Genomic DNA, 25,542 nt, shown 5'->3' with positions numbered 1-25,542 from the left:
CTTGTCTTTCCCCACCTAGCACTTATTCTAGCCGATATCGCTGCTCCTTATCAAAAGGCTATTCTGCGTGGTTTCACAACGCTAGCTATCGCGGAGTAATCTTTTAACTGTCATGTACTCTACTGTTCTCTCTACAGCCGCTGATATCAGAGACACTCCTGTCAACTTTTTTACATTCGATTTCTCTTTACTGCCTGACACATCTCAAGCGGAATGTTTCAGTGAGCAGGCATCTGTTCTTCTTATTTTTCTGCGTAATCGAGCCTTTCCTCTTTGGGCGGCGAGAGCGGCTGACGATGAGTGAGGAGGATGAGCGACCGCTACAGCTACAAAGCTGCATTAAAATTCCTCCACGAATCTCATACGGTCACCATTCGCACGACTCACACGCTCACAAACGCAGCCCCTCGCAGTCGTTCCTTGAGTGCGTCTGCTCGGTTTAACAGACACCGCTACCAAAGCGTTTGCAGCGGAAATGTCTCCGTCCACATTTGTGCCAAGGCTGATGCTGCTGTCATGCGTCGTCATCTCTGCTGCTCAAGCGACCCAGGAAACCTTCCCGAACCCAAATGCTGGAATCGAAGGTGAGTAACCCTCATCTGATAAAAAGGGGCGCAACGTGCGTGCATCCTACCTAAAATGTTAACTTGGTGTGCTGTACATTGTGGCATTTCCTTTATCGAATGAACTCTGGCACGAATTCTTGTTCCCTTCCCCATTTTTGGCATACATTATCCTGCAAACGAAGCGACAGCATGAAAATATCAATCTATACGCAAAAAGGAGCGATTTCTTTCACCATAACTTATAGCATGGAAGCGGATAAATAAAGTCGAGTGTATGTACTGCAGGGGTGGGCCAAAAGGTTGCCATTGCGTGGCCTTTAAGAGCAAGCAAGATAATTTTTGTTGCTCTGATTCATATCGCCGTGTCCGCGTTTAGCCTAGCTATAACTCTGCAATAACTTTCGCAATACTCAGAAAACCACAGAGTTCAGAATTTGTTGCTGTTCGATTCCATCCTCGCTGTCCCGGTTCATTCAAACTCGCGCGCATTCCCATGTCCACACACCAGTTCCAGCAAAGCGTCTGGAGCTCCACTCGCGGATAAAAAATACGTGTCCTAAAATTCGCCCCGCGCTACCCTCCCGAAAGGCCCAACTACGTGAGTTATGAACCAGGAGGAGGGTGCTTTGCTAACAGCAGGTATGGAATCGCAGCAGCTGCTCCAAGCTTTTCAAGCGAGCCGCATTACAATTAGAAACACAAGCGCGCACACACATCTCTTACTCCCCACTCGACCAACAGGTTTGCCGCCGAAGCAGTAAGCGACCCACATTCATCTTGTCATGCTGAGCTGGCGTATCCCCTGTTGAGCGATGTTCTCGGAGACCGCATTTCTAAGCGCGCGAAGCTTACATAAAGCGAAACGAAAACAGCGAAGAAAAATGTAGACCTGCTCCTGAACCGATTTGCGCTATTGCTGCTTTATATTGAGCACGCAGGCGGTGGTTCTGTGAACCACTATATCTGCAACTATCATCTGTGCGCCCACGTGAGCTGCAAAGATATATGGCGTTCCCTTATGACCTTCTTTGCGTCGCATCGGTCGGTGAAGTCAAACAAGGCCCAATAAATGTCTGCTCAAAACCTAGCCTTCGGCATGTTCTCACTCTGCCGGTCCTTCTGTCCTCTACGACCTCCTTTACCCTTTCACCCTTCAATAGAGCGCCTCAAAAACGCGCCTCTGAAGAATCAAAATATGTCTTATTGGCGAGCAGGACTAATGATGTCAACAGTTTTACGTGATCTGTGGCGCTGGTAGAACAAAAAAAAAGCTGGTATCAATGGAAGACTTTTACTTTCCTTTTTATGGCCACAATACTTATGTGTTGGAAAGACGCAGTAGCACACATCAGGAAGGCATTCTTCTTTGTTGCCATTTTTCTTATTGCCCACGACAGCAGGCTAGAATGATTTTTTAAAAACAAAACATTTTCTTGTCGCCGACCAGCTGCTCTCACACCTCTCTGCTTCTACAAAGGTTCTAAAAAGTAATTTCTGCTGCCGGGAGCATCGAGGACCAAAGCAAAACATCGAGGATAGGGTCAATCATACATTACGTTTCATTTCAGCCGAAGCTCCTTTTCCGCCACAGCGATTAAGTTGCCGACTAAGACCGGAGCAAATGCTAGCCGGCTGCTACAGTTTCTTGGCTTTCTCTTTTAATACGCTCTCTATTCTAAAGGAGTGCGAATTGCAAATAGCAGCAGGTTTTGCTCATGGTCCCGTTGGAACATGTTGCTTCGAACGAAAACAGCACAAACACCGGACAAAAGGCTAGAGCTACACGCTGCACTGTGCAAGCGCCGCGCTCAGCTGTTTGTCAGCGCCTGTGAGGTGTGAAGCCACACTTTTATCCCATCCTTTTGCTACTTTGCTTCCACATTTGGGAACATTTCACCATAAGCCTCACCGAATCTTTTCAGTAATGCGCATATTCCACACGCCAGCAAAGCTGTCACGGATGGAAAGTTCTCCGGAAATAGATGCAAACCCACTAGCCACGGTGTGCAACGAAAGTTGCGTCACACCACTAAAGTATAATGATGAAGCACAATAAAACTTCACTTCAAGTAAATTGAATTGTCGGCAAGGACACATCCGAATTCCGGAACAAGCCTATCTTTTTCGTCTACCAAATTCAATTCTCCAAAATTCTCGACAAATGTGGCTTTCTTCAATAAAGCCTCGGACGCGCAGGACGGTGTTTAATCCTAAGCGACCCTAATACGAAGTTCTCTTGGTAATATTTGCGCCATAACTGCATACATTAACTCGAGCTTTTCATTCGAATCGTCCTTTCGTCCACATGTAGAGTCTCGGTTTGTTTGTGAAGTTCGCAAGACCATAAATGACGAGGCGCCATCTGCGGCCGCCTCCTGAACTACAGACAAAACACAACTTAGCCTGAATGGGAGTTTTTGGGCTGGAATACGTCTTTTAAACTCCTCACGGCAGGCGGCCTGCTCCCACTTGTAATAGTATGATGGTGGAAAAACTGCCAGTTTACACCGGGGGCCAGAAGCCGCCGTAAATAGGCGCATTTACCACGATTGTACCTCTTCACAAAACGCAGTATCCAGTTGTGAATACTGCGTTTGTCCTAATGGGAGTATTAAACTCCCACGCCCCCACCATCTCTTCTCCTCCTCATCCTTCAGCTCTTCCTCCTCTACGCCTCCTTACAAAATGGCTGTCAGTTGGTGTCGTGAGTCGTGTGAGCTCCAGCGTCCCCGAAAACTTATTATCCATGTGAACTTGCGGTCGAACGAACGGACGTGATGTGCTTTCCGACAATCGAAGCTAGTTGCGAACACTGTGGAACCAGCCTACACTGACGTGCGACACACTGCAACGTCGCCTCCGTGTCACCGACCTTCGAGCCGACGGAATACGCTAGCGAGCCGACGCGAGGCCTAAATGCAGTGATCGCTGAGAGTGGCTCGTTAAAAACAACGCGGTTGTGCCTCTGCGAGGTGGTTGAAGGTAAGATTTTGACGTTTTTTATTGTACCCAACATTTTGGGAGACTTGTGCCCCTTCTAGTGTCAAATAAACTCAGCTTGTTTCCCGCGTCACTGCACGGGCGATTCTCCGCCACTGGAGGTGAGCGTTGTGCGTGAAAGACGGCGCCATGCCCGGAACGTCATTGGGGATGCTGAATGGTGTGAAAGCAATGCGTGTTTGCGCGAGACTCGAGCAGAACACTCGCTCATTCAGACTCACGAGCAGAATGAAAACTGTCCGAATTCTGAACGGCTGTTAGGTGTTTTTGTTAGGCTGTGTCTGTGGCTTACTGGCTGGTGAAGGTGAAGTTGGCCGGTCAAACGTCGCAGGGCGGCCGCTTTTCATGAGAAGTACGTGTGGTGCCAGCCGCGCCGGCGAGTAATTGCTTTCACTGGAAAGGGAGAAGGTCGGGGCCCTGTGGGAGCTCGCCATTCGAGGGAGCATTCTGTGGAGTCGACGGACGACTGTTTATTTTATTTTTTTAAGTGCGAATGCACTTCTTAAGCGACCCTGAATCACGCGTCCACCGCCGTCCGTCCGTCCGCACCACATACCCACTTAGGGCGATTGGCCAAGAAGAGTTCCTAATTTCTTTAGCACATACCCACTTAGGGCGATTGGCCAAGTAATCTGAATCACGCGTCCACCGCCGTCCGTCCGTCCGCACCACATTCCTAATTTCTTTAGCACATACCCACTTAGGGCGATTGGCCAAGAATCGGGCGTGAGAAGGGCTAATGCACCCGCTTAAAGGAGTACTGGCACGAAATTTCAAAGCTGAGATCCGCTCTAGCAATCAAGTACAACGACAACACAAATAGGTGTCTGTGAATAAATGCATCTTTCTTTCTCTGTAGTTGTGTGTGTGTGTGTGATCTCTCTTTCGCGAACATTACCGAACCGCGCAAATTCAACTCCTGCATTCGCACTTTCACATTCTTACCCTCGGGGAAATGCGGGGAAATTTTTTAAGGGGGGGGGCAGGCGCAGGCGTCACACCGACCGAAATTTTTTCTTAACGCTAGTTGAGGGGAGAGAGGGGCAGTGCGGGTGGTAAAACCTGAAGCTCGCTACCACAACACTACACGCAAGGAAAAGAAGGAAAGGGAGCATTTTGAGAAGTTGGTCGCCACAAGGGTCGCGCACCCTTTTGAACAGCACAGCACTTGGTTTTCACGAACTAGTGAGCGCAGGTGTCTGGGACGGAAGTGCAATTTTGCGTAGCTTTAAATAAACATTCAGACATTGCGGAAAGTTGTACACAAAAGTGACAAGTTCAGCGTCTTTACAGTGCGGTTTCCTTTTTTTTTTCATGTCAGATGCCCAATATGCTTCTGTATTTGTTGCCGCAGGTTTAAAGCGTTTTGCTATCCGTCTAATGCATGTGCTGCTGTGGCTTCCTGGGGAATGTGCCAGGAGGTGCGGCAACGTCAGAGTTTGGGAGGCAGGTGCAAGCAAACAGCGCACCGACAACATGCTGACCTCATTGTTTTCAAATGGCTTAAATTTTTTTCATTGAGGAGTGTTGTAGTAGATAAAGTTCTTACCAAGTTACCTTGTGTTCTCGATGTAGGTGTTATGTGGATTCAGCGTTTTTATTGTTTTATTAACGTGTTCACACGTATATCGTATTTATTTAATTTTTATGCAATAAATTGACTGTGCAGAAAACAAACTTTTCAAGTTTCGCCATTCAACGTTTGAAGCGGAAAAAGACTAGAAATTACGTAATCCTGAACGAAACATGAAAATGCGGCCTGTGCGCTCATTAAGAACTCCCAAATACAGTAATAAATTCCTCTGCAGCGTTTATATCAAGCGCACAAAAACATAAACAAAACCTCGAATGCAGTTCAACACTGCTCCCACACTCTAAGAACTCGAGGAGTGCTGGGCACTCTGTCTAGGAGTAAAAACTTTTGTCCCATATTTCACTCCCTTTGGAAGCATTGGGCGACTCTTCCGAGGAGTAGCGCGTGGCGGCCGAACGAGAGGCGAAACACTCCCCGTGGGATTTACTTGCTGCTTTGGAAGCGGAGTACTTGAACCCTGTGTGGGAATTGCAATGCCATCTCCAAGGCAGCGTTCCGTCACTCCCTTTAGGCGTGAATAAGCTCTATTGGCGGCGTTCGCGGATACTGCAGACGGGTACTACTACTCTCTCTTGGAAAGCATCTCGTTACGCCTCAAGAGCGTTCTGCTGTTCCCCGCGAGGCAGCGTGCTTTTGCTCCGCCTGCTACTAGACCCCCCCCCCCCCCCTTCCCCACGATGGTACTATAGGCAGTTACAAGCAAACAAAACAGGACAAGCTATTTTGAAACATGGAAAAGAAGAAAAAACAAGCTCAGACTTTATTTTTCAAAATACCACAACAATCGGTTCATTCTGCAATTTAACACAAAATGCAATTTATTGGGAATTAAAATATCACGGCATAAAAACGGTTCCTACTCCACATGCACACAGGAGACGTAGCGCCTATTTAGGATACATCCAAGAAAAAAATCACAAATAAAAATGCAGCAAAGCAATTGAACACTGAAATACAAAATTAAATTATGACGATAAAAATGACATTAACATCCACAAATAAAAAGGTACTGGCATTAGCACGAAAAGCGTCAGTAGAAATACAGCAGTGGGAGAATAGTTAACAGTATTAACATAAAACAAAATGGCCTTAGTACATCAGTGAGTGCTTCACATGGACTGAAAAAGCCAGCTCTTATTTAACACACATAAAAAATATTTACAAATAAATTTTGCGAAAGAAAAATCTAGGACTAAAACAATTCAGCGTGGATTACTATTAACGCATTACAAGGTGCAATCAACACAAAGATACAAAGCCATTGACACGGCAACTTTGCAACAGATATATTTTGGTGGTACAATAGGAAACCGCAGGAAATATTCCCAATGGGTTTTTTAGGCGGGTGGTTCTCAAATGAGGATGCGCTAGTAAGATTTAAAAAGGCATAACTTTGTATTAAAAACAAACACGTTCGAGCTGACTGCTTCATAATGTTGGTGGCGGCCTTCAGAACAGTACCGACCAGGGCACCGTGCTTGAGCCAAAGTAACGTCTACAGAAGCAAGAAGGTGCGCTTCGCCTTTGAAACGTATTACACAATGAACGGCCAAAACACAGACAGCAGCAATTGGAACCCATCCACGATGTCCAAGGGTGTGAGGAGAAGTGTCTTGAATGCGACGGCCACTGCTGCTGACGCCTCGGGGATCTTTCGCTCTCTCAAAAAAAAAAAAAAATCTGCGGGCAAGTAGCGTCTTGCCGTGGTTCCTACATAGACAGAAAGAGGGGGACAGCAAAGATAAGTTCTACAATGAAAAAAGTATTAACGAGTTTGACAACGTTAAATGAAGTTTATTGGGTGATAGATTAGTTTTTGCGCCGAGAGCACGCACTGAACCCGTATTGGAATGCCATACTGCTTGGCGCAGTAACCAGTCTAGATGCGGATGTGGTGACCTTGGATGCCACCACGCTCATTGTACCACTTGGCCAATGTCATGTCAGACAGCGCGCCCTACAGCTGTCTGCCTACGCACTGCGCCCCAAACCCATTAGTGCTTACGTATCCGTAGCTTCAACTGTTTACCCCGCTATCGTTCCCGGTATAAAAACATTGCACAAAATTTAAGGAAACATAACTCTTTTTGTAAGGTTATAATCCCTGAATAATTTGCATTGGATTTTGTCCTCAGCCGACTGCAACGTAGGGCCAATTATACGTTCACAAGACTAGCGTGGAAAAGTTGCTAATGGGTCATATAGCTACTGTTTTCTTCATTCTCGAGTACGCTTCGTTGCATGCACGCTGCAGATCGCAACATTTGATGAGAACCAATAGGCTCGTTATTGAACGATCAGAACGCTCGAGCGACGGCGACAACCGACGCGAAAAAAGTAATGTAATGGGTACAACAAACAGTGTGGGCGACAGCGACAAACGAAAAAAAGTAATGCATTGCTGCCAATGCCCTTCGTCGTCGTTGCTGCCGCTCGCTTGTGGGCTGCTTCTGTCCGGGAATAAACCCGCGACGGCAACGGCCCGTCGCCTGCCGCTGTCGCCGCCGTCACCGGCCTGTGTAAAAAATTTTCGCTTGTCTGTGTCGCACACAATACCTGTTTGCCGTACACACTGAGTGAGGTTTCTCGCGTCGCTCAGCGCCTTAGACGCATGTAATTACCCCTTAACAGTGCGGTGAGTACGCCCCGAAAAGTCCCATTTCCGTCCATCCTGCCCTCAAGCAAAACGTAAAAAAACTTGTCTGAACAGCATTTCAGTCTGCTGCTGTACGCGCGGCGGTCACTAAAATTATTGTAATTTAGTGACTACCACGCGCTAGACGCGCTCCAATCACTCAGCCTATTGCACGCAATTCTTTGGAGCCGCGCAGGTAGCCACAGCTACTGCACGGCCGCCACTCTAACCCTAGCCGCCGAGCTAAGAGTACAGCGTAGCGCTGCGACTACTCGCGCGACCATGCTTCCTACCTGCGAAAACATTCCGCAAGGATACCAACACCTCACGAAACAAAGGGGTTGAAACGGTGCAAGAATCGACGCTGTTTGCACACGGGTACAAAAGCCGCCCTTCAAAACTAAGCAACGGTCAAAATCAGTCACGAAAACGTTAGGACTAACCGCTTCCGCGGACCGAAGTACCGAGAGTAACTCTGCTTCGTTAAATACACAAGACAAGAATACGAGGTTAACTAATGGCTTACCTCTACTTCCCGCCAGCGTTTCTTCGTCCGGTAGATAAATCCAAGGGGTCGTACTAGCTGCGAAAGTTCCCAAGCTCAAGGCGCGAAGCCTGCGACGGCCGCGGATACAGTCCGGCCATAGCGCGCGCATCGCTACACAGTGCGCATAGTTCCGAAATCGGCCTCAGCGCTGTCGCCGCTGTGATGTTCGTCCGAAAGAAAAACTAGTACCACGCACGCACGCACGCACGAAGGAACGAATATACGGCTTGCTCGCGTGTGCATGATGTCGCGCTGACGCACAAGCGGCCAGCGGTTAGCCAACACGCGTCGTATACTGTGTCGAAGCAAGTATGACGATAAGGGCAGGTCCAACTTCCCATGTTGCACGAAGCGTCTGCTTGAAAGCCCACTTCGTTCGTAGCACATTGACATCACGGTCTGGCGCGGCCTGTAAGTCGCCCGTCCGGCCTTGGCGGGTTCACCGCCTGTGTAGGTTTTTGCAGAACACGCGCACTTCGTGGCTCGCTGAAGGTGCCTTTCTCACGCTTGCTCGGGCGGTTCACGTTACCTGATCCCCGGGATGTATGACGCGTTACGTATCGTGATCCACGCCTGCGCCGCCGCGAGGGGGGGGGGGTCATCATTTCTCTTTGCTCAACAAAGGCGTTTGATCTCCAGCAACCGATCGGTGTGTACGCTTTTATCGTCGCTCGTCAGCCGACGAGATAGTTTTCACCGTAGAGGGTGTATTTGAGATGCCCTCGCAGTGATATCGCCTGTTCCTCACACTCCGATCTTGCAGATAGGCCCCATATTGCTGTTAATACCAGTGATGTATACGGATTTCCTTTATTTAACCTTGTAAAAGCTATCGTATGTCCATGCCTATGTCGGCGACACTAGCCACGGTTGTTGGGTCGGGTTCGTGTTGCGCTTGCAGCTTGAGCTATCAGAAGAGCGCGGACTTCACTTCTTGCAACACCATTTTTCTCAATCGATCTCAGATTTACAATCGGTTTTTTTAGCTCGACTAGGCGCGGGACAAGCGTACGTCTATAGATCTAACTCTTTCAAAGCGACCGTTTGCAGCGGTCCGTAGATTAGTTCCTTCGGTTTGCCGCCTGCCGCCACGGAACGCTGCGAGCAATCGTTACACGAATTTATATTCTTGCACGTTTAGAATGCGCGGCAGAAGTAATCGGGCGCTTTTTACACAACCGCTTTATATAATATATTCGTATGCAAATAAAACATCGCTGATGAGTTGGTGTGCGCAGATGGCAGGAGTGCATCTCCCTGCTTACTCCCGCACTGGACAAGAATGAAATTGCATTTCTACTCTTCGTACTGGAGATGGGAGACGATGCGCAGGTTTACTCTTCACTGGTGCGGGAGCAGAACTGGGGCTGCACTCCGCCGCGCACTAGAAGAGTACACGGTCAGTTTTGCTCTCCTCCTCATGGGGAGCGAGCATTGCATCCAACTCCCCGCAGCTTTCGAGGGGAGTCCACCAACGCTTGCAAGAGTACAATGACGGTTGGACTCTTCAACTGCTCCCCCGATTTCTTAGAGTGCAGCGCGCCCCCTGAAAACTCCCAGTTGGAGGAAACAATACACTCCCAATGGTAACCCCTGGAAACTCCCATTGTAGTTGCAGTAAAACGAAACTCCCATGTGCTACTGAAAAAACTGCGGAAATAATGGGAGTAAGGCGAAACTCCCATTGGAAGGAGTTTTGAAAACTCCGAATCGGTACTGAGTTATGGAACAAGTCATTTACTCCCATTCCGGCTTATTTGTGTTCTGTGTGTACGGTAACAACGTACACCAATTTTCAATGCGGTTCATGAATACTCGCCCTTCAGAATTTCGACTCTCACCAATTTCAAGCCCCAAATCTTGTGTCTCTTCGCGCACCCATTAAGAAGGCCAAACCAGCGCGCAGCACCTGAAATTTCACCCTGCGGAGTTCCCAGGTGGCCGTCAGAGTGAGCAAATCCTCCCTCCTCAACGCGCACCTGATAGCCCAAGTGTTCCTTCGGCGCGTTGGGCCCCCGCAATACAAATCCTTTAGTTCAACAGGTTCGTGGAAGAGAAATTAAATGTGGAAAATACCTCTTCTCTCAATAAACACAGTGTAGAAATCAGGTGAAAACTCTCAACGCGATTTCAATTCTAGACTAAACGTGGGAAAATGAAAAGTCGTGTATACACCACTTTCGAATTCCCATTCAGAACATGCCCGGTTTTCAAGCCAGCATCTGGTGGACATAAAATTCCTACGCCGCGCCGGAATATGCACTCGAAGGGAAAGCCTTTTCTTTTCCACATTTGCCTTCCACTTGGGAGTAGTCGTGGCTTTTGCATGCATACAAGACAGTGGTATAAATCTGTTTATTAATGTAAATTTCTCTGTCAGTCGCCAGCATGAGTTATACCGGCATGATGTAATATAACGCGGTACACGTCGTACACCGCATACTTTCCACGAGGCTATTGGACTGAAAAGAACGAGAGTTTTTGAAAACGAACGTGTCTTTGTAGTGCGAAAGCGGCTCGGAGCAAACATCAGGGATTTGTTGCTAATATTTCAACGAGAAACCGCGCTCGTCGTACGTGAACCGTGTTTGAAGCGGACGGCATCCATTGCATGACCGAACAAATTAATTCCATATCGTTCAGACGTGTACATCGGATGCCCGTTGCCACAAGTGTTCATTCGCCAAAGCCGCCAGCTTGCGAAACGGCACTCCAGTTGCTGTTTCATCTCGAATGCACACATATATCTTTTGCTATTTTGTTTTAATTTAGGCTGTCAAGTCGCGCATTGCCTAATATCTCGCATTTTTCCCTTCCGTCACTCTTAGCGCTTCTTAAAGCCATTGCCTTGGCGCTAATGCTAAACTACCCATACTTATTGGTACCACCGTGCCTTTACACAAATATTCGAAATGTTTTAGTTCGTAGGGGCGGGAAGGCTTTGGATAGTCGGGCCACACCCCTGGATCTTCTTATTATCAGATTACGACTACGGAAAACTGTTTATTCTGCCGCAAGCAATGCACAAGAGTACGCCACGTCGATGCCGGCTCTTCCAGCGACGTCTACCTGTTTCATATAGTGCCACCGAAGGAAAATAAACATAAATAAAACAACTTGGAGGTTGCTTAGACAACGCTTACCGTTATGTGGCAGCTTTCCTTCCGAAATTTGCAATAAAATTTTACAGTGCAGCCGCACTTTGCTAGGTGCCGGAGCATTTTTCATGTGCCCGATCATGTTGCAGCAAAGCCAACTTTATCGCGAGTGGACAACATAAACCAGCTATAGCTGTTGTTTTATCAAAACTTTCCCAAAAACTGTTAAATGACAAGTGGTCGCTAAGACGACTCTGTAATTATAGCGTGTTCTAATGGCAAGCCGTAATTCGTTAGCTGACAACGAAATGTTAAACGTTTCACAATTCATGCAAGCTGTCAATACAAACCACTACAGAAGCAGCTTGGTTAGCAAAAGCGGCTGTAACCCTTGTTTTTTTTTTTCATGAAGTTCTCAACATGACGTATGTCATAATTACCCGGTAACACTACTGTATCATTGCGCTGTCTTTCATTTAAACGTCAAAATAGGTGGTTCACAATAGACGAGTCCGCACGTTTCACCAAAATACTGCCTTAGTTCTGTACAATGTCCTAAAAAGCTTCGCTGGTCATTCACCTCTGCAGAGTAGAATGTCTCGTGACTTTCATTTTTCTCCTCTTTGTGCTTGCCATCTTTCTCATACAAAGCTTGTATTGCCCGACTTTCGCCATCGGTGGTGGCGTACGGTGAAGTGCCTTGCGGCAAAGCCAACTTTATCCACATGTTCTAGCAGCGCTAGTATTAAACCAAGAGTGTAAAACATGGTTATATTAGTCCTTTTTGGTAAGATGACATGTCGTCACCCCGATTCAAAGGGGAAACCAATAGGAATCATCATCATCATCATCATCTAAATATGGTGATGATAATGATGATGATTTTTAAGTGTTTGCCGCACCCACTCCGGGAGATTGGCCGGGGATGAAGTGTTGACTGCGCCCCCGCTTGAGCATATAGATTGCATTTACGCAGCTGGCGTGGTAGCGGGCGCACAGGTGTCGCGCTATATCACGCTACAATGGGCGCCAGTACGCGTCATCTCTCGCATCCGGCCACATCGCAGGTGCGGTCGCTCGCTCCTGTCGGGTAGTTCACCTTCTAGCGTGGCACGGGCAGTTTACGCGTGGGTCGATCAGCGGTTGAGCGGGGAGCAATTGAAGAATGTAAACGTTCCCGATAAGAACACAAGAATGATCTATAATAACGAATATCAAACATTTTCGTTCAGGCAAAGCACAGCGAAATAAAAGGATTTTGTTGTGGTCGATCAATGGTTTTGCGTTTTCATTTTGGGTCATTGCCTGATGATTTTTTAGAGAAGCGTTCTTGTTTTTGTTTGGCGGTCATTGCGTTTCAATTATAATCGCCTTCGTTTTTGCTTTCCTGTTGACCCCTTTATCCGGAGAGAAGAGGTTATAATTGTTTTTTGTATATCAACGCAACTGGCAACGCAACGGGACTCCTGCACGTATAGAGCCGTTTCGAATAGGTTGTTGGGCCTAGCTGAGGTGCTTGATGCCTGAAATTGGGTGGTATATTTCTAATATATAGGTTGTTGGGCCTAGCTTACATGCTTGAGCGCCTGACATTGGATGCTATAATTCTACGGAGATTATTCCGTTTTGCTCCCAGCTTCGCTAAACTACCTTCTACTTTCATGAGAGGAGTATCTCGTCCGACGCTGTGGAGGAGGCTCTTAGGCCTGCGAGCAAAGATGCGGCTTCTATCTCTGCCACCACAGCTGTTTTGAAGAAATAATTACGGTAAGAAGAAGTGGACCGCTCGAGCGTACATCATGCAGCTTACGCCCTGTTCGCAGCATGTCGAGGCCTAGTATCAGATGAATGACGGCGAAAGCCGTGTCAGCTGTCAACCTGGCACATTACTTTCTGGCTCTCTTCTTGTTGCTTGGAGGACTCCAGTTCTTTCGGTGTAGCGGACATATTTACGACTGCAGACTAGAACAGGGCCAGCTTATATCTCTGCTCCGGCAGCGCCAGCAGAAAAACGCAACGGTCAAATGGCAGGAGTCACCACGAACTACGCCAACTAAAGCAATTTTACAAATGGCCTGCCTAAGAAGTCTGCTATATTATTAAGGCGAAAACCTTGCGTGCCGCATTCTGCAGAAAAACAACGTTGTAGTTGTATTTCGGTGCAGAGAATGCTCGCTGCTGTAAATAGTAAATATAAATTCTATACGACTTCGCATGCGAGTCACCCGGGTACCCAGGGTAGAAAACGACGTTAATGTGCGCCGCCCCATTAACGTGGCGGCACACGAATATGAATAGAACAGAGGCCGTACAGCCGCACAGAAATCTAATTGTGGAGAAACCGGGGAATGTTGAAATCATCTGCACTAAAATACGCAGAAACAAAAGCGAACAGAAGCGCAAATACAGTGTTTCAGTAAAGGAACGTGACGAACTGATTCGCGAAAGAAGCTTAGAGAGAGAGAGAGAGAGAGAAAGAGAGAGAGAGAGAGAGAGAGAGAGAGAGAGAGAGAGAGAGAGAGAGAGAGAGAGAGAGAGAGAGAGAGAGAGAGAGAGAGAGAGAACCTTTATTTCGCAATATCATGGGAGTGGTTCCTCAGTCCAGGAGCCCATGCGCGGTGCACGCTGCCGTAGCCCTGGTCACAAGCAAGAGCTGGTCCTCGGGTCGACAGCTGGACAGCAGTATCTCCCACTGTTCAGAAGAAGGGGATGGGTTCTGGGGTGGAAGGTCCTAGTTTTTTGTGCAGTCGAATAATACGTGTGAAAGTTCCTGGTTCCTGGCAGAATTTACACTTTTCAGAGCACTGTGTAGGAAAGAGTAAATGCATACGAATGGGATGGGGAAAAGTGCCTCCTTGAATTTGTCTGAGTGTGATTTCTTCGCTTTTCGTCAAAGATGTGTGAGGACTGGGGAAGGTCTGTCTCGTGGTTCGGTAGTATTGGGTGATTTCTTGGTAGGTGAGGAGAGGTGCGGAAACAGCCCCGGTCTCACCGGCTCGGTGAGTGAGGTATCGAGCCTGTCGATGAGCAAAATTGTTGCCCGTCTATGCAGAGTGGACGGGCATGTACACAATGTCCACCCGATGGGCAGGCGGATACTGTTTCAGAAGTCGGCATGTGGCGGGGGCCACCCGTCCCGACAAGAGCCTGCAGCAGACGGCTTGCGAATCAGTCAATATAATCTTGGAGGGGAGGTGGGTCGGGTAAGGTCGAGCGCAATAGCTAATTCTTAAGCGTCCAGGGAGGAAGTTGTCCGGATTGAAGCGGTGGTGAGGAGGGCGTTCTTGGAGGTTACCACTGCCACCGTAGTTTAGTTATCTGAGTAACTGGCATCACGTTGGCGAGTTTCTTAAATGCCCCCAAGGGAATCGGTGCCCGTCTACAGGGTAATATCATCCGCATAAAGGGCATGTCGAAGGTTGTGTATTTGCTCTAGGGCCGCGGGAAGGCCAATGAATGCGATGTTAAAAAAGAGGGGAGACAATACAGATCCCTGGGGCATGCCGCGACAGCCGAGTTGGACTGGTTTAGAGGTGATATTCCCTAGTTTGAGGACAGCTCGGTGATCACTGAGAAAATCGGCGATGTAGATTTAGGTTCGTTCTCCGCAGCCGGTCTGATTAAGCCGACCAAGAATCGCCACGTGGGTCACGTTATCAAATGCCCCTTTAAGATCCAGGGCAAGGATGGCTCGAGGGGGTGACCGGTGGTTGGTGCGATTATTTCTTCCTTCAGTTGAAGGAGCACGTCTTGTGTGCTGAGGTGTTGAAGAAATCCATACATAGAGTCTGGCATCTGTCCCGTATCTTCTAAATGTTGCTGGAGTCTCTTGAAGATAATGTGATGATGATGATGGTTGGATGTTTATGGCGCAAGGCCAACTAGGGCAAAGAGCGCCTTGAGGATAATGTGCTTCAATATTTTTCCAATACAGGACGTGAGTGGAATAGGTCTGAGGTAGTCGATATGTGGGGATTTACCTGGCTTGGGTATGAAATGTACTTCAGCAGTCTTCAGTTGCGAGGGAAGCTTCCCAGACGACAAGAACTCATTGAAATGAGTGAGCATGGTCACCTCTGCTTCGTGCCCAAGGTTGGCGAGGAACTTGTAAGTAACCTGGTCGGGTCCAGGAGCGCGATTTTTCTTCCATTCTTCCAAGGCAGCCCTCAGTTCATAGAGCAGAATATTCCGATCAAGGGACTCGTTGGGGGTGCCTGTGTATGTTAGCTGAGGGTCAGCTGTATCTGTTTGTAGGTATTTGTCTTGAAGGTCCTGGATGAGTATGTCGGGTGTGCCAGAGTACGCATGTATGGTGCGGGCAATGGCTCGGTTCGATTCCCCTTTGCTGGTGAAGGGATCAAGTAGGTAGCGCAGTAGGTGTCACGTCTTGCGGGTAGTAAGAGTGCCTTGCAAGCACCGGAGCCAGTTTTCTCTGCTCAACTTCCGAGCTTACTCAGCGGCTTGTTGTGACAGCAGGGAAATATCGAAAGTGAAGAAAGGGACGCAAGTGCAACAGAGTAGTAAAAAAAACTTTTGGTAGGAATTCCAAGCAATGGTTACATCTTCAAACTGAGCACGTCACTAGACTGAAGTTCGCGACCATATTTTCTGCAACCCAGCGTTCGGGAAACCGTAGAGCTACGGGAACACAAAAAATAAATTCTATACTCTCCGGTTCGTGTATATATTAAAAAAAGATATAAGGTCAATGAAGTTAGCTATATTTCGGGTATACTGCTTTTTTGTTTGTATGAGAAAAACTAATTTTCTTCTAGAGAAAAATTCATTATTCAGGCCACTGTTACAAAATCAAATCAAAACCAAAATGCGTCAGTTTTCGTGTACCCGGAACATTGACCAGTGTCCCGGAAAGTGCTGTTTTTGGCCCTTATAATGTATCAATAAAAATGTTTAAAAACGCCTGGTGTCATTTTTTTAAGTCCGGCGTGGAATTACCATAAAAAACTATAACGTAAACACTAACAAGAAGGGTAACAATCATAAACCAGATTTGACATTACTTGCCAGCTACAATTGATAAGCAGTTATGTCATGCGGTCTTTAATTCTAAATTCAGCTATTGCATGCTTGTGTGAAAAATACTGCTACCTTAAACAAAGGCAACATTGCTATACTAGAAAAAAGAGCGCTGCAGATTAATAAAGACACTCGGATTTCTTCTTTAGAAAATGTATAATTTTAGAAGTAAAAGGCATGTATAATTGCAAACTGACAAGCATTTTCCAAAGGGCTGTGAAGGATATAGGGATATTTTTTTCTAAACCTGGCCGGTCTAAATCAAAACACAGTCACATATCCGTTCTGGAGCCAGTCACCTAAGGAAGTTCCGTTTTCTCGTACCAATTACGCGAAAGAAAGATCGTACGACACGTTACTTGCAATATAATTTTTTTCACTCAAACAAGGTGTAACATTGTAACATTTGGCATTATAACATTTCCACGCTAGAATCTTGTCAGAATGTTCACTTAAAGGTGCGCATGTGCTTATTTATTTTTTGGTTTTATTGTATGCCTTGTTAAACACCGTAAGTATGTTTTATTAGCCTGCTATATTCGTTGTCCGCGTCACTGCCCCTGCAGAAAAAAAATCGTTTTGCATTGCATCTCACGACCGATTGGCGCCCGGAGGCCCGTCAAGCCGCAAATGAGCGAAGTTTTTGTTTTCCTCCTGTTTCTTTGTACTTTTCCGATCAAAATTGAATTGGTGGATTGATTCACTGAAGGCATAGGAGTATCAATTCTAATGTTATAAGCTTCCAATGCTAAAGTAAAGGCACTGCTGGCATAACTGGAAAGGCAAACCCACAAAAACTGCAAATGTAGGCATAGTGTGAGGACAATAGACAATGTATCCGTATTTCGTACAGTATACGTCACAGCGACTAGGGAAGATACGCCTTACCATACCGGAAGAACTGTTTCCGCAGTTTACATTGTGTGTCGCTGTGGCAAACGTCTCTACCGAGACGAGGAATACATAATAAGCACACAAGTCGTCCACTTTCTTGTTGTCGTGACATGATTTTCAGATATCAACAATAAATAACGCAAAAAAAAACATTGAACGTACTTATGGCAGAACAGCAGGACATGAAAACTTGTGTTCTGTCAACCAAAAATAGAAGTTGAAATCTGGTGTTACAAAAAGCATGATGAGCCATTATACTCTGCGATAGTGGATGAGATCAGAAGCCGCGGTGACACAGAATTTTCAACGACGTGTGCAAACAGCCGTTTCGCGACGTCGCGCAAATCTCGTTAAATGGTATGAAAACAGAGTTACACGCGTCTGTTCGTGGAGAATCGCAACACGCCACCTTTAGGCTGAGAGTCTCCGGATGTCTGGTACACACGCAAACGTTCCTCGTTTCCGACGATCGGGAAGAGTCGGAAAACCATTGCCGTTCACGAGTCCCCTTTGCAGGATCCCGCACATTGTCCTAGTCAGTCAAATCGCCGTATAAAAACGCGGCCCGGTCGCCCACCCCACAACTACACCCAAACCATCTGCACAGAAAGACCCTTCTAAATTCAAAGTATTCTCCATTAATGTGTTCTACTTCAGCATCCCGGTACATGCGTCGTTATGAAGCGTTCTCCGCCCCGCGAGAGAGAGAGAGAGAGAGAATCCACTTTATTGAAACTCTGGTTTTAGGGTGGGGGAGTGGCGGTGGCCCATAGGGCCGCCGCGACGTCGAGGGCACGACCGGTGACCAGTTCTTGGAGGTCGCGGTCCGAGCACCCCAGAGCCTGTTCCCAGAGGGTGGGGGAGGGTAGAGGTGGGAAAGGATCGCGCGGACATTCGCAGAGCGAGTGATAGAGCGTGTCCGGTGCGTCACACAAGGGGCAGTTGGGAGAGGAAAAGAGGTGAGGGTGCGTATGCATTAATAGAGTGCGGTGAGGAAACGAGTGAGTCTGAAGAAGGCGCCACATGTGGGCAGCCTCGGCGGTGAGGGAGGGGTGGGGAGGGGGAAGTTGTCTGCGAAGGAGGCGGTAATGTTGGGTGATGTCCCGGTATGTGAGCAGTACCGAATGGGACATCTCGGGAACGCCGGGTGTAAGTGTAAAAGAAGCGCCTGCCCGGTGTGTCAAAGCTCGGGCTTGGTGGTGGGCAGCCTCATTACCACCTATGCCGGTGTGGGCCGGGGTCCACAGCAGCGTCACGGGTTCGGAAGGGGGTCGAGTGCGAAGAATTTGGAGGGCCAGTGATGAAATGGTGCCCTTGAGGTAATTTCGGATGGCGGGTTGCGAATCTGATAATATAATGAGAGGGGTGGGTGTTTGGGTAAGAGCGAGGGCAATTGCCGCCTCCTCCGCGGTAACTGAGGTCGAGGTGAGCACCGTGGCTGAAGCTTGCGGGTCGGCACCAGGTGTTCCTATGACCGCAATGCCAAAAGCGGGCTTGCTCGGATACTCAGCCGCGTCTACATATACGACGCTCGGGGAAGGGGAGTAGCGTCTGAGATGATCCCGGGCACGGGCTAAACGGCGACCAATGTGGAAGGCGGGATTCATATTGCGAGGAAGGGGTTTGATGTGGATGCTGGAGCGGATTGAGAGAGGGATGGTAGCCATAGGATCGAGTAGAATGGGTGGGTCGAGATGCGCTCGTTCAAGAATGCAGCGGCCGGTGCGCGTTTGGGATAGGCGAGTGATTTGGGCAGTGCGGTGCGCTTCGAGTAGCTCCGTCACCGTGTTGTGTAGACCTAGGGCTAGAAGTCGTTCGGTAGGGGCGTGTGTAGGCAAGAGAAGCGCTGCACGATAGGCACGTCTTAAAAGAGCGTCCAAGGACTGCTTCTGAGTGAGGGTGAGGGTGGCATACGGTAGGTGGTAGCAGAAGCGAGAGATGAGGAAGCTATGAAGGAGGCGAAGGCGCTCAGATTCAACGAGGCCATTTTTACGGGTCGTGATGCGTTTAATGAGGGCAATGATCTGCGTGGTGTAAGTGCGAAGCTGGGCGATGGTGTGTGTGCTGCTGCGAGTAGATTGTATGATAAAGCCAAGGATGCGGACTTGTGAGACATGGGGAATAATTGTGCCATCGAGCGAGACCTGGATGGAATCGGCGGCACCGTGTAGGGAGGTGGACCGGGATCGCCGTGGAGGTAATATAAGTAATTCTGATTTGGAGACAGAGCAAGAGAGACCGGCAGCTTGGGCATGCTGGTGTACGATAGAGGCTCCCTGATTGAGGGTCTCTTCGATCATGGCATCACTACCGCTGGGCACCCATAATGTGATGTCGTCAGCATAGATCACAGATCGGAGGTTGGGGGTGTGCTCAAGTGCGCGAGCGAGAGGCGTCATAGCCAGGTTAAAGAGAAGCGGAGAAAGGACGGCGCCCTGGGGCGTGCCGCGAGAGGGCATAGGGAAAGTTGTGGTGTGGAGTGAGCCGAGGCGCAGTGTAGCGGTGCGGTTAGAAAGGAAGTTTGTTATGTAGGTGTGTGTGCGACTGCCAAGATTGTGGTGGTTGACGGAGTCGAGGATGGCGTGGTGGGAAACATGATCGAAAGCTTTATGTAGATCAAGTGCGAGGATGGCGGCGTTGTCAGATTTAGGTGGCTGGGCGAGGATGTCAGCGTGAATCTGGAGCATAGCATCCTGGGTCGAAAGGCTAGGACGAAAACCAATCATATTGGGTGGGAGGAGCTGATTCTCTTCGAGGTAGGCAGTAAGGCGGGTGTTGATGACATGCTCTAAGAGCTTGCCTAGGCATGAAGTGAGCGATATAGGCCGGAGATGTTCAAGTGCAAGAGTTTTGTTGGGTTTAGGGATTAGAGAGATGTTTGCGTGTTTCCACGAGCTGGGAAGAGTGCCGTGCTCCCAGTGGTAGTTAAACAAAGTGGTGATGTGATCAATACAAGTATCGTCAAGATGTCGGAGTAGCTTGTTAGTTATGGCGTCCGCGCCTGGTGCGGTTTGGCGGCGCAGGGAACGTAAGGCCTGTATGATTTCCTCGCGGGAAATTTCAGCATCGAGGGTGAGGTTGGGAGCTCCGGCGTAGCGTGCAATTGGTGGCTCGGAGGAATTAGAGGTCGGTATGTATAGGGCTTTAAGGCGGGATATGATATCTTGCTTGGTGCCATCTTGCTTGTGGAGAAGCTGTGTGATACGTAAGGATTGGCTGGATTTGGATTTGGAAGGGTCAAGCAGGTGTCGTAATAGAGCCCAGGTGCGACGCATGTTGAGGGTACCCCGCATTTCGTCGCAGAGTTGGTGCCAGTTGGCCCGCCTAAGGTATTCGGCGTGTCGTGTAATTTCGGTGCGGAGGAGTTCGAGTCGGCGGCGCAGGGCTCGGCGGTGCTTGTGTTTGCGCCACCGTCGCTCGAGGCTACTGTAAGCCTCCCATAGATGCATCATTTTGGAGTCCACGTAGGCGGAGGGGATTTTCGGGTCTACGAGTTTCTCGTGTTGTTGTTTAGCGTGCAACAGGTTGGCGACCCACTGCTCGAGGTCAGTGTCTTTGTTAGGGTCAGGGGGAGCAATATGTTGACTGTGTAAGCGAAATGCATCCCAGTCCGTTATATGCGTGTGCTGTGGGTGCTCGTCTGAAGAGATGTGTATCGTGGTGTGCAACTCGGTAATGAAGTGATCGCTGCCCAAGGTATGTGGAAGAGGATGCCAAGTGGCAGGGCCGAGACGATGTGAGCAAGTGATATCGGGGGCTGTGTCGCGCTGTACACTATTTCCTATGCGTGTGGCGAGGTCAGGGTCGTTGTGAGTGGTGAGGTGGAGTTGTTGGATCGCCTCCCACAGCAGGCGCCCTTTACGAGTTGTGCGGGAGTAGCCCCACGCAATATGCGGGGCATTAAAATCGCCCATAATGAGGAGGGGTTGGTGGCCTGCGTGCTGGAGAGCCGATTGGAAGATGTCATGGAATGTGTGTTGCGTGTTTCGGGGAGAGCTGTAGATATTAAGTACGTTAAGTTGTCTGTGTCCTATACGTTTGGGGAGGATGGTCGTGAATATGTGTGGAATGTCGAAAGGCAGGCTGCGCTGCTCTACACTGTAGTTGCGGTGTATTAGAGTTGCCAGCTGAGGAAAATCGGAGTGTCGGTATGCTTTGTAATTTAACATTTTGACATTAGGGCCCGTTTCCTGAAGTGCGATGACTGTAGGCGTGTGAGACAGTGTGGTGATGAAAGCTTGAAGCGATGCCCGCTTCGTCTTGAAGCTGCGGCAGTTCCATTGCCAGGCTATAACGTCTTTAGAGGTCATTGTCGGCGTCTATGGGTATGGGGGCGTCCGCAGGAGTTAGGTTCGCAGAGGGCGGTGGGTTCTGAGCGAACGAGCGCATCCATTCTAGCATTTCCGAATGTAATTCTTGTGTGGACAGTTGTAGTGCCGTCAACTGGCCCTGAAGCGACGCGAAAATAGATTGATATTCAGCGCGGAGCTCATGCGGAGTAAGGGGCGCGTCCGTAGAGGCTGGCTGAGTATCGCTTTCCGCTTTGCGTTTCAAGGGGGGTGGTTGGGCGGGATTAGGAGGAGTGGATGACTGAGTAGGCGAGAGCGCTGCGGAGGGGGTAGCAGGGATGGCGGGGGAGGTGGTAAGACGTTGGCGCAGCGATTGGTTCTCCTGCACCAAGCGGGCGTTTTCTTGTTGGAGGCGAATTACTGTTTCGCGCAGAGCTTTCATTTCACGAATTACGTGATCATAGGTGGTGCTGGGTGAGGTGTGGAAGTAGGTGGGAGGGGAGGTTTGGGTCACTGGGAGGCTCTGGGGGCTCACCTGCGCTTGGTGACTGACGTGTGGTCGTCGGGGAAGTCCTTGGGCCACTTGGCTGTAGGAAGAAGGGCCGACATGGGTGACGTGAGCTTGTGTTGTGGCGGAAGTGTGGTGCAGGTGGTGGTCAGGTAGAGTGGTCGACTTCGGTGAGTGTCCATGGGGCGAAAGGGCATCCAGGTGCTGTCGAGTCACGGCAGGTGTGCTAGTCTTCCGCCGGGGCTGGAAGCGATTGCGACAACCAGCCGCTCCGGTGAGGTGGGCCGCCCCGCATAAGATGCAGGACGGGGTGCAGGGGTGGTTGGGTTGAGGAGATGTGGTGCCGCAGGTGGTGCAGCGGTCGGTGGGGGGTGGGTGCGGGCAGACATCCTTGCGGTGTCCAGGCCGCCAACAGGCGTAGCAGGCCTCTTGCTTCCTCCTAAAGGGGTAGCATCTCATGGTTGCGGCTCGGTAGCGGATCCAATACGGCACGATGGTACCTTGAAATAGGACCTGCACTATCGTGGAGCCATGAAGTCTTTTGGCGTCAATGATGCGTAGCGAGGGATTGTACTGTATGATGCTTTGAAGAATGGTGTCGGCGTCTTCCTCGGGGGGCACAGTGAATAGGGCGCCGACCGCTGTGGCGCTTGATGGGGGGATGTGGTTAGCAAGTGCGTACACAGTGCCTTTCCAGTTCAAGGCAGGGAGCTCCAGGTAGCGTTGGGCTCGGTTTTCATTGGGGGTGCTCACCACAATAAAGTTGAACCGATAATGGAGACGAACCTGGTCTTCGGCATGGCGAGGGAGCTTGGCTTGGTCCTGAAGTACGTCTGCGACAGTCGCGGCGTTGACTGTGGTGAGGTCAAGGCCTCCTTGAGGGCGGAGGACCACCTTGACATCGTCTTCAGGTAGCGGGTCTTCGGGCGGAGGAGTTTTGCGCCGTCGGCGCTGAGGCCGGCGTTTGCGACCGGAGGTCTGCTTGCTGTCGGGGTGTGCCGCCGTCGCGGCGTCAGGTGCAGTGGTTGCGGAGTTCAAGGCGATCTTGCGGCGGATGGTCAGCCAGCCAGGCTCTTCGAGGACTTGGGGGTCGATGTCCTCCCCCTCAACCACGCACTCCATGTGGTGGGAAGGCAAGGCAGCTGTTGTAGCGTTAGCAGCAGCATTGGGGTCGGTGGCTTCGGCCATAGCAGGAAGGTAGGCCAACGAATTTGAAGCGTCTGCCATGTAGGCCGACGATGAGGAGCTGGGCTGTTGGTCGTCTTGTCTCAGTTGCCGCATGCGTTTGGCGTTTGCATCTTCTTTGGTGTTCGCTGGACGACGGCAGGGGTTCCATTCTCGTCTCTGTACCCGCCATGGCTCTTCGTAGCGCGTTGCTCTTCGGGAGTCCGTTGCTCTTCGGGAGGAACGACAGAAGTGAAATTTAAAATCACGAGCGGCAACTTGTCGAGTTAAAGAAAGTGTTGAGCCAAGTTTGAGCAAGCAAACAAGCGCGTAAACAAACGTACACCCACGAACAGCTTGCGCTATTGCGTGCCTCACGCTTCTAAGACAGCGAAATTCACGCGCACAAACGCCTCGAGCGGTGCTCTGCTCGCGTTTAGAAATCACGTGGAGCCTAGGGAGTTTTTGTTAGCGCACAAAAGATCCACATATTCCTAGCCAAAAACAGCTTCACTGTAGACACCAGACTCGCAAAGCCGTGCAGCTAGTGAGCCGGTGACGTCACTTCCGTCACTGCAGGTACTCACTACGCCTCACAGCTGATAACCCAAGCCAACGATCGTATCGTATCATTAGCGGTTAGAATTGATTGACACATGCTGGGCCTCGCGTATTTTTCCAGAGTAGTTAGGCAGGCCTAACGTTATAAACCTCCATAATTTCAGCTCTGAGAACTGTATTCCGTAAATGTAAATTCAAATTTGAGTGCCGAGCTAGTTGCGAGGTGTTGTATTTGTTTATTGCGTTCTGTTTTCGAGCGAGGTGCACGTCGTCACAGACTGCGAGCCTCCCACAGACAACGGTCTTTCCCTTCCTTAGTACAGGACTCTACAGGACTCTACAGGACAAATAGATTGGGGGCATAGGCGTGCGCAAAGGGGCAGGCAAGGGGTGGGCGCTCGCGCCCCCTAATAACCTCAGGGTGGCGCCGAAGTTGCTTTATACCTTTACTCAATTGAACCTCTCTCATACGGTTATGACCCGGCGTGTGTTACCGCGATAATGACAGCTGAAGAACACTCATGTTTCCTCCAAAAAGCTGTTTACTTTCATCGCCGGAAAGGCGGGGACCAATAGCAGGCTGTTGTGAGGAACACATTATTACTTAATTCTCATTTTCGCATCTATGGCGGGGCTTGTGCTCCTTGTATTTTCCTCGTAAATAACGTTCGTATCAACGATCAAAATAGTCGCGTACAAAGAGTTTCAGTAAAGACCATTTATAAAGAAATTTGTAAAGAAAGTAAGAAATTTATAAAGACCATACTGCCTTTATAAATTTCTTACGCATTTAAACAGCATGCGTCTGCCGGGAGGGTGGAGGAGGTGGGGGAGCAGAGCGCTGCAGGGATTCTCACAAAACCACCAAAGAGAGCGCTGGTCTCCGCAAATGCTTCCGGAGAGCACGTAAATACACACCAATAAAGTTGCTCAAAAAGGTTCCCGCAGCATCCAGGATATCCAGGCCCGAATGGAGTGCCACGCAGAACAGGAGCGTCTTCGCTCACTGTAAAACGTGGCGCTGACCATGAATGTAGGCTGGTTCGAAGGCAATGAAGGCAACGAGCGTCGTCAGAACTAGCCCTGGAGCGACGATTGAATAAAATGCCGTTTGCATTTTTGTTCCGACCCAGTTGTGACGTGACGCCGGTGCAATCATTTCAAATGGGGCTACTTGAAATCTATTCTGCAGCTAAGAACACCGACATCACTGACGATGTACACATCATTGAAAGCTCCGCTTTACGTCGATTCACACATAAGAGTCCGATCGGACCATTTTTTCCCATGTGGGCGAAAAACACAAACGTCCGTGTGAAACTTTGTCAGCGCTAGTGAGGTACTGTCCTAGGATGGCGAAAAGAACTTATTAGGATTTCGCAACACCACGCTTCAAAGCCTCTGTGTAGATTCGGGGGCAAACATTCGCCGCAAACATTATTGCTTCGCAGTAACGGTCATCGAGATATTTTCCCGGCCTTTTCCACGTCGAAACCCCTACTCTCTTCCTCTCGAACCTTTGACGCCCTTCCCTTCTCCTCTCACACGACACATTATGAATGGAATGGTGGTCGTTGACTTCAGGTTTTCCGCGTTTGCACTGCTGGCGCCATGTCTCGGTATAGCGCACGTATTTTAACAGCAAAACT

General features: G+C 49.2%; 1 protein-coding gene across 1 annotated transcript in view; it reads left to right on the top strand.

Moving 5' to 3' along the window:
• Positions 1-249: 249 nt before the first annotated feature.
• Positions 250-25,542, top strand: part of LOC144168867 (alkaline phosphatase-like) — a 60,241-nt gene continuing 34,948 nt past the window's right edge. The window contains exon 1 of the mRNA XM_077697859.1: positions 250-584. Within this exon, the coding sequence (XP_077553985.1) occupies positions 476-584 (109 nt within the window). The 5' untranslated portion in view covers positions 250-475. The remainder of the gene's footprint in view (positions 585-25,542) is intronic.

Source organism: Haemaphysalis longicornis, unplaced genomic scaffold, assembly GCF_048455015.1.
Source record: "Haemaphysalis longicornis isolate Haplotype H1 unplaced genomic scaffold, Haemaphysalis longicornis Haplotype H1 scaffold_2, whole genome shotgun sequence".
NCBI lineage: Eukaryota > Metazoa > Arthropoda > Arachnida > Ixodida > Ixodidae > Haemaphysalis > Haemaphysalis longicornis.
This window is presented reverse-complemented; position numbering and strand designations above follow the sequence as displayed.